Genomic DNA, 17,835 nt, shown 5'->3' with positions numbered 1-17,835 from the left:
GAAAGCACATTCACTCCTTAAACAGCCCACTGAAACCAATGAAAAGACTCTCCTGACTTCAACAAGCTTTGGATCATGCCTTCAATTTTTTCCCCCTTTTCAAGAACACAAAAGTTGCCAGGCACTGTTCTTCTGATACCACAGCATGCACTTTGCTATGATGTCACGGCTATCACAAAAACACACTAGTACATGGTTTGGCTTCTGCACCAAGCTCCTGATCCTGCTCCCATTGGAATTTGTGGCAAAACACCTATTAATTTCAACTGAGCAGTCTCAGAACCCTATATTTTTAAAAAATTATCTTAATCCTCCAGGAGAAGTACTTGACAGCTTTGATGTCATAGCATGATGGGAGCCTAGGAACCATGACTTCAAAGGACCTAAAATAAATACAACCGATAAGAATTTATTTATATGCTAAATGTTATTATTCACCTGCTTGATAGGAGTATTTAGTAGATATCGCCAAGAAAATGGTATTTACATGGTTTTATGTGCTGGTCACATTGAAGTCCTTCCTTAACAACACTAAACAATTAATAATATGAACATTTTGTAATAACACTTTTCTAAAGCCTCTATCAATGATAACCAAGTTATGATTAAGGCACTTACTAACAATACTAATGACAAGCTACCACAACTCTTCAAGACAGGTACCCCAGAGATCTGTGTAACCCACACACCTTCTGGTGTGGTGCTCTGTCCCATCTAGTGGCATTGAGATCACTTAAAGAGAGAGGTAAAATGAGTCTGCTCTACAACCTTAGCTAAGAGCCAGTTACCTTTTAGCTCATGCTGTGGAGGCTCATGCACTAAGCTCCAGAGGTCACCCAGTCTGATCCTGCCTGCCGCCGACCAGGGTCTGTCGGCATTACAAGTGGGGGCTCATCCGGAATTTCAACGGGGAAGACTCTGAAGCTCGGGATGAGCTTCCTCAGCTAGGGGAAGTATGTAACCCACAAACCTCCTGGGTGTGGTGTTCTGTCCCATCTAGTGGCACCGAGACCACTTAAAGAGAGAAAGAAAATGAGTCTGCTCTACAGCCTTAACTAACAGCCATTTGTCTTTTAGCTCATGCAGTAGAGGCTCGTGCACTAAGCTCTAGAGCAGGGGTGGGCAAACTACAACCCGTGAGCCGTTTTAAGCTGGCCTGTGAGCTCCTGCTGGGGAGTGGGATCTAGGGCTTGCCCTGCTGCAGTGCTTCAGCTGGGGCACCGGGTTGGGGGCTGCACCACACGACTCGGCCCCACTCCAGTGCTCCAGCTGGGGCGCTGGGTTAGGGGCCGCTCTGGCACTCCAGCCAGGGTGCTGGGTTGGGGGTCGCACCAAGCAGATCCCAGAAGCTGTGGCATGGCCTCGCTCCGGGGGTTGGGGGCCGCTCCGCACATAGGAGCTGGAGAAGGGACATGCCACTGCTTCCAGGAGCCACTTGAGGTGAGCGCCTCTCGGACCCTGCACCCCTGAGCCTCTCCCCACACCCCTGCCCCAACTCTCCAAACCCCTCTACCAGCCCGGAGCACCCTCCTGCACCCCAAACCCCTCATCCCCAGCCCCACCTCAGAGCCCGTACCCCCAACCAGAGCACTCACCCCCTCCCGCACCTCAACCCCAATTCTGTGAGCATTCATGACCTGCCATATAATTTCTATACCCCGATGTGGCCTGCAGGCCAAAAAGGTTGCCCACCCCTGCTCTAGAGGTCCCCGGTTCGATCCTGCCCACTGATGACATTACATCTGTTGGCATTACATCTGCAAGTCTGAGAGGTCCCAGTGCATATACATGTTGAGGACGGTAGCCATTACAAAACAAAACAAAACAAACCCGTCTAGTGTTAGAATTACCTTGGTCATTCTGACAGGAAAAGGGACACCAGATACACCCCGGAATAGCCCAGTGACTAGGGCACTCATGAGGGAGAGCAGGGACTTAAACAGGGATCTCCTACATCTTAGATGAGCACCCAAACTGGGCTATTAGCCATTTACAGATTATCTCTCTCTCTCTCTCCCTCTCTCTCAGTTTCAGAAGGTCTCAGGTTCATTCTCCATCACAACAAAAATTCCAAAACCTCAATTTTTCAAAAAACTGAATTCTTGTTTTCTGGTTAGCCCTACTCAGGGGCTAGCTAGAGACAGGAGAGGGTGTGGCCAAGGCTTCCTTATGCTGTGGTGATTCCCTGCAACTGCAAAGCCCATGGGGGATGGGGTGAAGTGCATATTAGGGCACCCTAGCCTGGGGGAGAAGGGGAAGAGGACAAAACACACCTGCTAACTAGTACAAAAGGGGAGCCTGGAGGGAAAACTACAAAGTACTCCTGGGGGAATTCTGCACCAAAAAAATTAAAAGTTCTGTGCCAAAAAAATAAAAATTCTGCATACACTATTTTAAAATTTTACACACTTTGTCAAAAATAACACTACATAATCACACCAGTTTTAATTATTTTGGTAATTTATTTCAAAATACCCGTCAGCAAGTATGTCTGTAACAATACAGATATCCCCAAAAATTCCCCCAGGAGTAGAGAGTTAAAAAAAACCCTATAACAACCCAGTTCTTGTTTCTCTGCCCCTTGGCCTCCCGAAGCCCAGCCAGGGGACCAGACACCCACAACCCCTCCCCTCCAGCGCCCAACCATGGGATTCCCCCCCAGTCAATAAACCCGAATCCCCTGCACCCGCAGAGATCAGCTGTGCACCCCCTGCCCAGGTACCTGCACCCTCCCCTCCAGAACCCAGCTGCAGGTCCCCTGCCCAGACACCCACCCCCATTTCCCTCAGAGCCCAGAGGGAGAAACAGCCTGATGCTCAGTCCCAGGCTTGTGTGGAATTACCTGCGCGCTGCCACCGCCTCCTTCCTCCAGTGTGTGCTGGGAACTGCAGCTGCCAGGAATCCTTCTGGCAGTATCTTCTATGTGCGAGTTGGGCTCTGCCACATCCAGTGGCCCCTGGTGGCAGCGAGCAGCGCTGCAGCCCATTTCTGTGCGGGCAAGGAAATTCTGTGCAAAAAACATTAATTTCTGCAAAATTATGCATTGCGCAGCGGGGCAGAAGTACACCAGGAGTAACAACAGGAAAAAGAAGGAGCAGGAGAGGAACAATGGAACGGTAGCAAAATAAAAGAAGTACAGAGACAAGTATCCAAGGGAAAGGGAGGATATACAAAATACAATATAGAAGAAAAGAAAACTTTGGAGAGGAAAAATGCAGACGAAGAGGAAAGCAAGAAATAAACAACTGGGACATTTAACAGGGAACAAGACAGTATTGATTAGGGTTTTGAAATTTACTTTTTTGATAACTTATTTTCTACATTTCACAACTCAATTCTAGAGATTGGAAAAGGGAAGCTATAGTAGAAAGTTACTGGCAATGGCAACGAGATTTGAGTCAAAATGTTGCTGTTAGACATAATGGTAGATTAACGCCTTGTCTAAAGACAAAAATTGCACCAGTTCAACTAAAACAAATTCAAAAACTGTTTATAGTTAAGTTGGTGCATACTCCTTTGTTGACAATGTTATATCAGTTTACAAATGGCTTATATCAGTTTAGTTTGGATTTAAGTGTATCTGCATAAATTGGCATGAGATTAAATGAAAATCAATTTTAGTTAAAGCAATGCTGTGTGTGTGTGTGTATGTAGAAAAAGATTAATACAAGAGAGTTTCTTTTTTGAAATGCATGCTACTATTGCACATAATTTTCCCTGGGAATTTCAAATTTTACATTTTTTTGTGGTTTAAATAGTGCTATACATTTTTTAAAAACAAATATAAGCTTATCTAGTTACTTAACTGAGCTCTTCACCATGGCACAAATCCCTTTTTGCTAAATTCATTTATACAATACCATAATATTCAGTACACTATTGTTGTTACATCCGTTGCTCTAGTCACTGGTAAAAGAAATGTCTTGAAGCGTAAGATTATAAAGTTAAGATAACTAAAGTCGTCTCTTACAGGACAAGTAGGAATTTGGGCGTCTGTTTAAAAATGACCAGCTCATCCAGGTCAAACTAGAACTGCTCTTTGACCGTATACGGCTTACTAGACTACAGCATCTTCTCCTACTCTAAACAGCCTAGTTTGATTTTTTTTCTTATGATTGTGATAAATTAATTAAAAATGCAAGATAGACCTGCTTGTCCACTTTCTCCAAGATGAATTTTGTTTGCCATTCTGTCACAAGTGAGCTCAGTGTCAAAGATGCACAGCTCAGTGTCAAAGATGCACTGTAGATCAGCTGGAGAATGAGTTCTGATTTTACGTTTTCCTGACTGTTTACAGAAACACAACTTCTGATATTCTCCAATTTTAACAACTCTGCCATGATCCCAATTGCAGCATTCATTATCTAATACTACAGCCATCAGAGTACTATAACTCTACCCTTAAGGAAATGTGAAGATTTTAAAAACACAATAAAAATTAACTTTTCCTCAGGGAATGGGGATATTTCAGTCTTCCTCTGAATCGTCATAACAGACAATTGCTCTTCTGCATGAGAAATTTTAAGTGGTCATTGGGCAAAGAAAGAACCAGTTGTCCACGATCCTTAGCGCTGATCTTCCATTAAAATAAAAAGAAACCCTGCAATACCCAAGGTAAGGATTTGTAAGGAGATGGAAGGAGCAGAAAGTACTATTTTTGGTGCTTAAGTGATCACAGAAGTAAATCAGTCTCTCACATCAAGATACACCCTCTACTGGAGAATTGTATTATGGGTTTTTTTGTTTTTGTTTTTTTGGAGAACTGTATGTACTGCACTGACAGAGGATAGGTATTTTCCTTTCCTAACTACTATGATCCTGTGAGTCTTCAATGTCCTATTTTTTATCTGTTTTACTATGAAGATTAATATCCTTATTTCATGCTCCAACTTGAACAGAGCAATTCAAGTATATAGCTACAGACACAGTAATGAGAGCTTTTAACAAAAATATGCTTTTTATTACCATTGAAATTCATTGACTGAGCTCTGAGATATTCAGAGGTCCAGACTTTTGAACAGTTTGAAATAGAGTAATTTATTACCAGAGATCAGAAGACACTCTACCTTGTGTTAGCATTCAAATGAATCAAGTTCTCTGGGCTTATCTACATGCAAAAATTGTATAGCTTTAACTATAATGGTATAGTTAAAGCAGTACAACCCCACTAGCCTGGCTGCAGTTAATACAGATATAAACTTGTGGATACTGGTATTCCTTATTCCAATAGGCTTAAAGGGATAAATTATAGTACCATAATTATGTCCATATTAGGATTTGTATCAATTTAACTGTTTTAATTTTAAAAAAATCATATGCCTAATCAAAATAATTAAACTGTGTAAACCAAGCCAAGAACTGTGTAAACCAAGTTTCTGATGCTCCGTGTACTTTTCCAGGCTCATTTCAGTATATAGAATCCTTTCCTGGTCTCTCCACAACTGGCGGGGGCGGGGGAGGGGGGCGGAAGGGGAGGGAAATGGGGGGGATGAGGTAGGAAAGACCTCCTATACTAGTGGTCTCCAACCTTTTTATGCACAAGATCACTTTTGGAATTTAAAATTAACCCAGGATTTCCCCCTCCTCTTTCCCAAGGCCCCACCTCCCTCCGTCACTCCATTCCCCCCTCTCTCCATTACTCACTCTCCCACGCCCTCACTCACTTTCACCAGACTGGGTCAGGAGGTTGGGGTGTGGGAGGGGGTGCAGGCTCTGGGCTGGGGCCAAGGGGTTCGGAGTGTGGGCGGGGGCTTCAGGCTGAACCTGGGGTAGGGGTACAGGAGTGAGGGGTGCAAGCTCTGGGAGGGAGTTTGGGTGCAGGAGGGGGCTCCGGGCAGGTGCAGGGGATTGGGGTACAGGAGAGGGTGAAGGGTTTGGAAGGGAGTTTGGGTGCAGGAGGGGGCTCTGGGCTGGGGCAGTGGGTTGGGGGTACAGGAGGGGGTGCCAGGTGCAGGCTGCGGCCAGGAGGCACATATCACAGGCTGTTCCTGGCCAGTGACGCAGTGGGGCTCAGGCAGGCTGCCTGCTTGCCTGCCGTGGCCCCATGCCGCTCCCGGAAGCGGCTGGCTCCTGGCATATCTCTGCGGCCTCCGGGTGGGAGGCATCAGGTCTCCGTGCGCTGCCTGCGCGCGCCACCCCCGCAGCTCCCGTTGCCCAGTTCCTGGCCAATGGGAGCCATGGGGACGGTACTGGGGGCAGGGGCAGCGTGCGGAGCCGCCTCCTCCTCCCCAGGAGCCGCAGAGACATGCCAGCAGCCAGCTGCTTCCTGGAACGACGTGTGGCTATGGTAGGAAGGCACCCTGCCTGAGCCCCGCTGCACTGCCGGACTTTTAGTGGCCCGGAGATAGCAATTGACTGGCAGAGGCTCCAGGATCTACCAGTTGATCGCGACCCATGGGTTGGTGACCACTGTCCTATACACACCACCATCATTCCTTTAAAGCAATATCTCTCTACTGCATCACTGCCAGGAAGTGTTGCTGCCAAAAGATTGGATAGTAACTGTTAACAGCAAATCATCTCACCAGAAGAATGGAATGAGACTGGTTCAGAAATAAAAATCAGTCCATATCAGAAAAAGATTGTTACTGGCAAACTTTTAGACACATTTGCTCTTTGCTCATGAACCAATTAAAAAAATCTGGGTGGGAACATTGGCAGAGAGGCATTCAGTGTGTTTAACTTCATTTTCCTCAGACATATTGTTGGCCTATTAGAACATGACTAGCAAAGCAAATTTATTATATTAAAAAGCTACATTAATGTTTTTTAAAGTATGCATACATTTGGCAGCACTATTTTGTAGTTTTCTCACAGTTTTCCTGGACCTTAATCTAAAATCCCCCAGTGCATGTGAGATGAAGAGGTTAACAAACAGGCTTGATATTTAGTTATGCTACATAAAGCATCATATATCAAACAGTAAAATAACTATGGCTGAGTTCAGTAAGATCCATGTGGATAGACTCTTGTGCCCGTGCATACAAGCCTGCAGGAAGGGGGGGGGTCCTCTATTTTAAAAGAGATTTATCTATTGATATACAATATTGATTGTATATTATCTTTTTTGTGGTACTTGTACAGTAGTAATTATTTGAGTTGTTATACAAATTACATAAATTCTCATGTTCTGATGAGGACAGGTGTTGTGTCAAGATTTGGATGCTTCTTACTATATGCTCAGCTTCTTTATTGCTACCAAGCACCACAGTAAAATAACTCAAATATTGAGGAAAAAGTAATCAAAAGTCCCTCCTGGACAACAATATTGCCTTCCACTTATATAGCATCTTTCAGCTAAGTATCTCCAATTACCTACAAAGGAAATTATTCTTAACTGCTAGGGAACAGAGACACAGAAGGCAAGAACTAATTTTGAACATGTAACTTGAAACAGCTAGGGCCTTATTTTCAGAAGTGCTGAGCATAAATAGTAACGGAAAGGGAAGCTGCAAGTACTCATTACCTCTAAAATCAGGCCTTTTGTGTCTCAGGTTGAATGCCCAAAATTGAGGCACCAAAACCTTGAGTGACCATTTTGGAAAATTACACCTAAGGGAAGGCCACATAATGAGTTAGCGGTACAAGTATTCAACAGTGCAGAAGCCCCATGCATTTTCCTAGACAGCACCTAATCTCACACTACAATTCATATAAAGAATGGAGGATCTCCCTCTGTTTCCATTTCCTTGATTAGGATCACAGCAGCAAGACTGGTTATATAGTTTGCAGCAGTGCAGACAATCTCACATGCTCAAAAAGTCAGGAACCCAATGAGTCAGGCCACCAAAGTTAGTGAACCATTTAAAAATAGAAGTTTTCTTTTAAAATTTGCCTCCAAACTTGTTTCCACTACAAACTATTTTAAAAATGAAAGCTGAACTTATGCAATTCTAGGTCTTCAAGAAATGGGACTTTAAGAAAGACACTAAATATTGCAAGACTAGCAAGTCATGACAGCTAGCAACACTTCACAGTGTTTGGGAGGCAGATTCCCCCCAACCCAACTGGAGACACAATGAACTTGCTCTTCTTCGCCTCACACTCTCCCCAGGAGAGGATAAACATGTGACAGATGTGTGATCAGGTTGCTTAATTACACCTCTGGAAGGCACCAAGACACTAGGTTGAAGAGCACAGTCTAAGAGCCTATACACAACAGAACAAGAGGCAGGTGAGACTGGGGCAAAACCAGGCATTGAGTTGCTTCCCTCTCCAATTCTCCTGCCAGAGAAGATCAGGCATATCTCAGCTGCCATTTGTGCTGGAACTACTGATGCTGGGTATGCTTCCACACTCCCTAGCTTAAAGGGGTTTCTATTATATACAGGATTTGCAGTTTGATTCAATGGCTTTCAGCATTCCTACTATAAAAATTATTTCAGCACCCCAGACAACTGGAGATAGACATGGCCTGAACAGGAGCTTTTGCCTCACCCCCCCATCTGCAGCCAGAGAGGGGCAGGCAGGGCTACCGACCGTCGTGTCAGTATAATAGGCGGCGGCCGAGGAGGGGGAACAGTTCACTCTTGGGGCCAGGCCCTGACCCCAAGCAGATGGGGAAACAACTCCTGGCTGCTCCCCCCACACTCGTGCCCACCAGGGAAGGCACCAGGCTGCATCAGCTTCACCCGCACACGTCCTCCGCATTCGCAGCCTTGCTCCCGACAGCTGGTCAGAGCAGGCCCTGGCTGCCTGGGCCAGGCCGGGCGTACCAGCCACCGAGCCCAGCGAGCCAAGGCAACTGGCCCCAAGCGAAGCCAAGCCGAGACTACAACTCCCAGCATGCCGCGCTCCGCCTTGCTGCGGGATGGAGCGGGGACTTCCCGCCGCGTCCCCACCCTACGGGCGCTGCACGAGCCCCCCCGCTCGCTCAGGTAGCCCTAGCACGATGTTATCAACCCCGGCCATTCCTAATCCCCAACTACCGCATTTATCTTACGAGACCGTTAAACTACGCCCCCCCCTCCCCCGCCGCTTTAATAAAATTGGTGGAAACAGCCGCCAATCACAGTCTTCCACTTCGCACTGTCGCTTTCTCATTGGTCGCTGTTGGTAAAGCCGCCTCTTCCCCTGCCACGCCTGTACTGGTTGGCTGAGACAATGGGCCTGTCCCTGCCCCCTGGAAGTACCTGTCGCTCTGTGACAGGTTGACAAGGAGGGCCTGACTGAGAGGGTAAGGTGGAGATTGGTTCCTCTTCCTCCTCCCCCTTCACCTCCTCTCTATGCCCCCGCCCCTCTGCTAGCTCCGCCCTCTTTCAGGCGGGCGGGGGAAAGAGAGTCCCATTCATTTATCCTCACACCTCTTCTGATTCGCCCGCGGCTTTAGGCCTTCTGGTCGTCTCATGGCCCAGCCTCACCCCACTGTCTCCCACGTCATCTCCCCCGACGGTTTCCCCTTGGCTCGCGCGCGGCCGACCCGCCGCCCCCACCACCACCTCTCTGCCTCGCGCTCCGCCGCGGCCGCCCCCCACCCGCTTCGTGCACAGCCTCCCTCCTGCCTCCCTCCTGCCGGCTCCTCCTTCCCCCTCCGCCCGCCCCCTCTCTAAGCCTGTGGCCCCTCCTTTCCGCTCCTCCTTGCCCTCCCCCGCCCCCCCCCAGCTCTCGCGCGCGCGCGCCGCCCCGGTGGCTCTCTCTGCCTCGCGCCGCACTGGGATGTTGACGGCTGCGTCTGGAGGCAGATCCCGGCTCGGCGAGGCGGCGGCCGGGGGAAGCCAGTGAGGCAGCCACAGCCCCCGCCGTAGCGCTCAGGGAGCGGGCGGACCTCCCTCGTCCCCCCCCCCCCCCCGCCCAGCCGTGCGCTAGGCGGAGAGACTGCGAGGAGCCCGGGGTACAACATGGCGGAGCACTCGGCCCCCGACCACAGGCACAAACCCGCCAACTCCGCCGGCTCCTTGGCGCTGGGGAATAGCCGGCCCGGGACGGGCAGCGGCTCCGCCGCGGCGGCTGCCGGCGGGCCCCCGGCGGGTGGAGGCGGCCTGTCGGGGGGCCTGTCGCAGCCGGCGGGCTGGCAGTCGCTGCTCTCCTTCACCATCCTCTTCCTGGCCTGGCTGGCCGGCTTCAGCTCCCGGCTCTTCGCCGTCATCCGCTTCGAGAGCATCATCCACGAGTTCGACCCCTGGTGAGTCGCCGCCGCCCTGGGGTGGGGTGGCGGGACCGGCGGGGGTCGGGGCTGATCGCTGCGCTGCCCCTGGGATGGGCGATGAACGCGCTGCCCCCTCCCCCCCCCCGGTGTCCTGAGCTCCGGTGGCGGGGCGCTGCCCCCAGTGAACGGCCCAACCCGGCCGGGCACCGGCCCGCGGCGCCGCTCGCCCACTTCGCCAAGTTGAGCTGCGCCTGTCCCCACTGCCGGGGGGCGGGAGCCGCGAGAGGACGCGGTGCGGCTGGGCTGGGAGCGAAGGGGCACCAGGTGCTGGGACACGCGAGGTGAAGGGGGCCGTGGGCCGAGCAAGGGGGCGCAGGCAGGCGGCGGGCTGGGAGGCAGCGGGAGCCGAAGGTAAGGCACAGAAGCGGCAATACGCAGCCAATGTGTGTGGGCTTTGCGGAGCATGGGGGAATCGGTGTAATTGGAAGAGAGGAGTTAAAATGAAGCTGCCTTATTGCTTTGCCTTTTTCCTTCCTGTGTGTTGAATTTTGCATGCTGCAGCTAGGAGGGTTGGTACAAAATACAGTTTTTTCTGGCAAGGGAAAAGTTGTGGCAACAGCAGGCAGGTGGGCTGTTGAGTTACATTGGAGATATTGAAATCCGTATGATCGGTGCTTTTTTTAAATGAACCAAAAAGGAACTAGAGTTTCATATGAAGTCTTTCTGTCACATTGTTGTCTCCAGATGTGCAGTAGCACTTCATAGTATTCTTTCATTGGATTCCTTTTTGGCCAGGGAGGGAGGAAAATAAGAATTGCACCTCAGGAAGTAAATCTTCATAAAAGTGACTGGTGGCATTACAATAAAATGGGTGACACTGATTTACTACCAGATATTTCAAAGTGCCCAGGTTTTTTTAACCTGAGGTTTCTTAGTGTTTGCTTTCATTTGTATGTAAAGATATTTGGGAATCTTTAGAAAATAAAGTGGATTCTTGTGTGTTGGAGGGAATGGAACCATGTTATGTATAAGATCAAGAAATGCTGCACTAGTTTCTGTTCTAGTCCTTGCAGCAAGGTTTGTGGTTAAGAGGAAGGCAGCAGGAGTGTGGGGAATTGAAATATTGTATCTTGTGTTAGTTGAGACCATTCTAGTAAGTTGCCCCGTATTTAGAACTTTAAGTAAGATATTTTTGCATTGTTCATTTGATTTTCATATTTTTTTTTTAAACAAGCCAAAATTTTAGGTGTGAGGTCTCTTATGATTGATCATTTTGAGGGAAGGACATGCTCTATGTTTTGAAATACTGAGTATACATTTTATTGTTGATTTTATAAAATATATATTATACATTTCAATTTGCACACTTGAATATTCAGTTTGGGTGCAACTTTTATTTCTTATTTAGTTTGCAAATTATGGTATTTAAGGGCAGAGGTAGTGTCCACAGAAGTAAAGAACATCAAGAAGGCTTTGTTCTTAAGCATTGTGTTAAATCATTTTAATGCAAATTCAGTACTGAAAAAGCAAAAGTAAAGGATACTCTGAAGTTCAAGCATTGGCCTGTTATAAGAGTGTTTTATTGTGTAAATATAAATAAGTGAAATTGAAATGCAAATCTAAATTAATATAAATTAGAGAAGAAGGGATTTATTAAATTTGGTGCATCTTCTGCTATTTCAGGAATTGTCTCCTATATAATTTTTTTTTGCTTTTCTGTTCTAAATTTAGGTAAAAGGACTTATTACACTTTGGAATAGTTTCCAACTGCAATAGATTTTGCTCTCAGGAAGTTTTTCCTGGTATAGGGCCTAAATTTTCACCTAATTTCTTCCCGTTATTCTTATTTATCAAGGTTCATTCTCAGATGAATGGGAATTGTGCTGTGGTGAGTTAGGTGATGTAGTATCAACTTAAAAAAAAGGATAAAACAAAAATTAAATTTCTAGCTCTTATAGCAGCAAAGGTAACATTCTGCTTGTAAACAGTATGTTAGATGCAGTCATCTTCCTGACTACAAACAGATAGCTTCAGTCTATCTGTTTCGGCATGTAGCTTTGCCAATCATCTGTAGAATAAAGTTAACAAAACCCAGTGGTTATACTGGAAGTCTTGGGGCAGCAGTGAAAATATCAAGAATCATGTCAATGTTATGATGCTATATGCCAGAAGTGTAGCAGTAGGCACTACAGCTATTTAGTGGGGAAGAGAACCTCAACTACGCAAGATCTGGAAGAAAGATAGAGTAGAGGAGACCCGGGTACATTGCAGCTGTCTCAGTGCAAGGAGACAGGAGGAGGAGAAAGAGCTGCTCCTCCATTTGAGCAGTTAGGAGTAGAATTTTAAATTTACAAGACTACTAGTCAAAGTCTGGTTAGAAAGAATCCATAAGCAGAGTCTAGGAACCATGCCCAGGTAAAAATCTCAGTAGCTGCCTCCTTCCAAGGGTATATCTACATTGGCAGAGTTACATCGCTGGCAGTTACATCGCCACTTGGAGAGCGCTGAAGGAGAAACTGCTGTTGTGTGTTCACGCTGTCAGCTGCCTGCGCAGCAGTGTGTTTACACTTGCAGCACTTGCATCGGTATTCGGAGTGGTTCACAGAGCATCTCTTCCTATTCTGCCACTAAGAGTTGTGGGAAGGTGGAGGGGGTCACGGAGGATCGTGGGTCCTGACCCAATGCCCGTGATGCATTGCTTCGCACCCCAGCAATCTCTGTGCTTCCGTCTGCATTTGGCGCCATCTTTCAATGGTTTGTGTACTGCGCACTCTGCCTCTTCGGTCCGCAGGAATGGATCCTGCACTGTTGACCAATATGCTGCTCGCTTTCACTAACACGTAACGAGTGGCAGTGGAAGTAGTCCTTAAACTACAAAGGCAAGAGGAGTGCGACGTTGATCTCGCCGCACATAGTAGCTACAACAGAAGATTGCTTGCGGCATTCACGGAGCTGCTGTCCTTAGTAGAATGCCACTTTTGAGCTTGGGAAACAAGCACTGAGTGGTGAGATCACATTGTGATACACGTCTGGGATGATGAGCAGTGGGTGCAGAACTTTTAGATGAGGAAAGCCACATTCATAGGACTGTAATGAGCTCACCCCAGCCCTGCGGCGCAAGGACACAAGAATGAGAACTGCCTGTCGTTGGAGAAGCACGTGGCGATTGCACTGTGGAAGCTGGCTACTCCAGACTGCTACTGATCAGTCGCTAACCAGTTCGGAGTGGGAAAGTCAACCGTTGGATGCGAGTTGACGGAAGTGTGCAGGGCCATTAATCGCATCCTGCTCCAAAAGACCGTGACTCTGGGCAACGTGCGTGACGTGGATGGCTTGCATAAATGGGCTTCCCTAACTGCAGAGGGGCAATAGATGGCGTGCATATACTAATTATGGCACCAGACCACCTAAGTACGTTAATTGGAAGGGGTATTTCTCTCTGGTTCTCCAGGCACTTGTGAATTACCATGGGTGTTTCACGGACATTAATGCAGGCTGGTTCGGAAAGGTGCATGACGCATGCATCTTTCGGAACACTGACTTGTTCGGGAAGCTGCAAGCAAGGACTTTCTTCCTGGACAAGAAGATCACCATAGGGGAAGTCGAAATGCACATTGTGATCCTGGTAGACCCTGCCTACCCCTTAACGCTGTGGCTTATGAAGCCATACACGAGGCGCCTTGACAGCAGCAAGGAGCAGTTCAACAACAGGCTGAGCAAGTGCAGTATGACTGTTGAGTGTGCTTTGGGCTGTTTAAAGCCCCACTGGCGCTGCCTATATGGGAGGCTGGACCTGGCCGATGACAATATTCCTATACTTATAGCTGCGTGTTGTACGCTCCATAATATTTGTGAAGGGAAAAATGAAAGCTTCACTCAGGTCTGGACTGCTGAGGCTCAGCACCTGGAGGCTGAATTTGAACAGCCAGAGACCAGGCTATTAGAGGGGGGCAACGTGGGGTCATAAGGATCAGGGATGCCTTGAGGCAGCAATTTGAATCTGAAAGCCACTAATACTTTTTGCTATGGTTAGGAGTGTGGTGCTTGTAATGCTAGGAGGTGATCGTGATTGGTGCAGACGATGCACTGTGAAGGTTTAGGAAAATTGCGTGTTGTTTTGCAGGGCTCTGTTTGATTTCAATTAATGGAATAAAAATTGCTTTCAAACCAAAACAATTCCTTTATTAAAAAATTACAACCAGAGGAGAGAGGGACAAATAAAAAAACACATTAGCACTGTGGTAGATGGGGGGAAGGGAGGGTCCCAGGAGGAGTCCCGGGATGGTTAAAAATTTGTGTATGTGCAGGTATCATATGCAGTCTTGTCCTCTGGAGTACAATGCAACGGGTACTGTACTTCTGTGGGGCTAAACTGCAGAGGGATGGGTGTTGAGTGCAGTGAGTACTGCGAGTCCGCAGCGCTGGACTGTGACAGAGTAGGAGGAATGCAACAAGTACAGACTGGAGGCAGGAGGTTGATAAGAGTGTGTTGGTGGTGTCTGGGAGCGCCACTGAGTATTGCATCCAGCCCTTTGTAGAACCAGCAGCTCGTGGGCGCAGCACCGGAGCGGCGGTTTGCCTTCTGCGCCTTGTGGTAGGTGTTGTGCAGCTCCTTCACTTTGACCCTGTACTGCAGTGTGTCCCGGTCATGTGTCGTGCAATCTGTCCGTAGATATCATAATTCCTACGGCTGGAGCTCAGCTGGGACTGGACAGCCTCCTCTCTCCAAATGCTGATGAGGTCTAGCAGCTCGGCATTGCTCCAAGTGAGGGATCGCCCAGTGCATGCAGCAGGCATGGTGAGCTGGAAGGATGCACTGAGACCATTGCATATATTGCCAAGCAAACAGGAAGGGGACTTTCAAAATTCCCAAGGAATGTAAGGGGTGGTATCAAGCTTGGTTACAAAAGGGCTGTCAAGCAATTAAAAAAATTAATCACGATTAATCGTGCTTTTAATAATGGAATACCATTACTGGATATTTTCTACATTTTCAAATATATTGATTTCAACTACAACACAGAATACAAAGTATACAGTGCTCATTTTATATTTATTTTTTCATTACAAATATTTGCACTGTAAAAAACAAAAGAAATCATATTTTTCAGTTCACCTAATACAAGTAGTGTAGTGCAATCTCTTTATCATGAAAGTTGAACTTAAAAATGTAGAATAACTTTGAACTTTTGTTAAAAAAATTTCCAGCAAGAAATATTTTAAAACTAATGCTATTTTATAGCGAGTGGCTTTATGATTCTCTATACATGTGTGGTTTTCTTTTAATAATTCAATATTTTTATTTATTTCGATTTAAAATAAGACACCTATCCAAATCTCCAGGTGCCCTAACAAATTATTAGCAATACCACAAATACGTTGAGACCCTACCAGTATTAAAGTAATCATTTCAGCAGGAACTCAGCCAGTCACACACCTACTTCTTCTTTTTTGTGGGAAGCATACACTCAACCCTCTTGAAAAAACTGTCGAACAGACACTTTTGGAGTATGCCAGGATGGTCACCAAAGCTGAACTATTTCAGACCAAGGGGAGTAAATTCCATAGTCTTGGAGCCCTCACAGAAAATGCTCTGCCAGCTGCCTCCTCTTTTTTAAAACGAAGGAGATTCAGCTTAGGCGCCCCTGTTAACTTGAGCTGTCTCAGTAAGGCACAGAATAAGAGGCGATCTTTCAGGTAGCTAGTCCCAAGCTATTTCTTGCTTTATGGTAATAACTAACACCTTAAACTCCACCCAGAGACCAATAAGTAAGTAGTGCAGATTCTGGCGCACTGGTGTTATGCTCCCAGTGAGATGCCTTGCTCAGTTTTGCTCCATTTACTTAATCTTTTACTATGGGTGGATGCTACTTTCTGGATTGTTGCTTGCAGGGCTACACATCTTTTCTTTTTAAAAGATTGTTATCTTCAATACGGAACCTATCAAGCAGATGTGAAACAGATTAAGGCCTGGTCTACACCTAAAACTTAGATTGACCTAGCTATGTCACTCAGGTGTGAAAAATGCACACCCCATGAGAGATGTAGTGAAGCAGACCCAGGCACCAGTGTAGACACCAGTGGGTTGAGAGAAGAATTTTACCATTGATATAGCTATCACCTCTTGAACAGTGGATTTATTACAGTGATGAAAAATACCCTTCTGTTGCTGTAGCAAGTATCTGCTTTACAGGGAGGTAGCTGGAGTGCTTGTAGTGTGGACATCCCCAAGGGTCAGTTTCTCTCTGCTACTGTTTACAAAAACTCAGCAGTAGAAGTAAATGTGGGAACTCTTCATGGGAGGAGGACAATCCCTAAAAGAGTACTGGAGCCACCTGCCTTGCAAGAGCCAGGAGGTTGAGGGAGTAGTAGAGATCTTTTTCACCATTGTGTCCATGAGACACTGGTATAGGAAGGAGAAACACAAGGAATGTGTGGGGGCTTCAGTTTGAGACATCTAATGGAACCCTTGAGCAGGGTTCAACGACACCATCCAAATAAGATTCCAAACACCCTCCCCATTCCCAGAAGTTGTGTTGGCTTTTCACCTCTGCATTGTCTGTGGACAATGCCTCTTGGCTCCAAACTTTATCTGTTGGCAACTGGTGGGTTCAGTGTGCTAGTTATTAGTGCTTGGAAACTTCACTAGACTCCTTTGTGGGGTCCCATGGATGGTTGTAGGTATTGGCATGGGGTGCAGGAAGAGATTGTTGGAGAAGTCAGAAAAGAGAAATATGGTGGGTGTGCGTGCGCTGTGGAGAAAGTGCATGGAATGAGAGTGGGAAGAAGTAAGGAGAGATAAAATACAGGGATGGAGGTAGAGAACACAATGTAGGGAAAAATTCTGCACACAACATTTTAAAATTCTGCAAATTTTGACCAAAAAACACTACATAATCACACCAGTTTCAATTATTTTGGTAATTTATTTCAAAATACCTGTCAGCAAGTATGTCTGTAACAATACAGACACACACACAAATTCCCGCAGGAGCAGAGAGTTAAAGAAACCCCTGTGACAACCCAATTCCTGTTTCTCTGTCTCCTTCCCCCCCCCATCCCCTGGCCGGCTGGGGGGGGCCAGACATCCCTCCCCCCCGAGCCCAGCCATGGGCACCCCAGCCAATACACACAAACCCCTTCCCTCCCTGGATCCCAGCTGTGAACCCCCTTGTCCATATACCTGCACCCCTTCCTCTCTGGAGCCCAGCTATAGCCCCCCCCACCCCAAGACCCGCTCCCCCACCACACCCCCCAGGATCCAGAGGGAGAAAACAGTCTGATGCTCGGTACCAGGCTTGCATGGAGTTTCCTGTGCACAGCTCTCTCCTTCCTTCAGGGCACTCTGGGAGCTATAGTTGCCAGGAACCCTCTAGCTCCCTCTCCCTCCCCCCAGCAGTGTCTTCTGTGTGCGAGCTGGACTCTGTCGGGTCTAGTGGCAGCTAGCAGCACTGCAGCCTGTTGCTGTGGGGGAGGAAATTCCACATGCACGTTAATTTCTGCAAAATTCTGCATTGCGCAGTGGTGCAGAATTCCCCCAGGAGTATACATTCTGCTCTGTCTGAGGGGATAGAGCCTGCCCCACTCCTACCTCCTCAGAAACACGCAAAGCGCTGCCCCTCCATGCTGAGTGTGCCACAGTAATGAGCAAGAGGGACGGTGTCTCTCTCTCTCTCTCTCTCTCTCTCTCTCTCTCTCTCTCTCACATTCATGACTGAACAACTCGCCCCCTTCCCCTGTGGTCATTTACA

General features: G+C 47.3%; 1 protein-coding gene across 1 annotated transcript in view; it reads left to right on the top strand.

Moving 5' to 3' along the window:
* Window positions 1-9,593: 9,593 nt before the first annotated feature.
* Window positions 9,594-17,835, top strand: part of STT3B (STT3 oligosaccharyltransferase complex catalytic subunit B) — a 74,116-nt gene continuing 65,874 nt past the window's right edge. The window contains exon 1 of the mRNA XM_073333369.1: window positions 9,594-10,120. Coding sequence (XP_073189470.1) covers window positions 9,837-10,120 — 284 coding nt within the window. The 5' untranslated portion in view covers window positions 9,594-9,836. The remainder of the gene's footprint in view (window positions 10,121-17,835) is intronic.

Source organism: Lepidochelys kempii, chromosome 2 (genome assembly GCF_965140265.1).
Source record: "Lepidochelys kempii isolate rLepKem1 chromosome 2, rLepKem1.hap2, whole genome shotgun sequence".
Taxonomy (NCBI): Eukaryota; Metazoa; Chordata; order Testudines; family Cheloniidae; genus Lepidochelys; species Lepidochelys kempii.
Note: the sequence above shows the minus strand (reverse complement) of the source record. Positions and strands in the feature narration are given on the sequence as shown.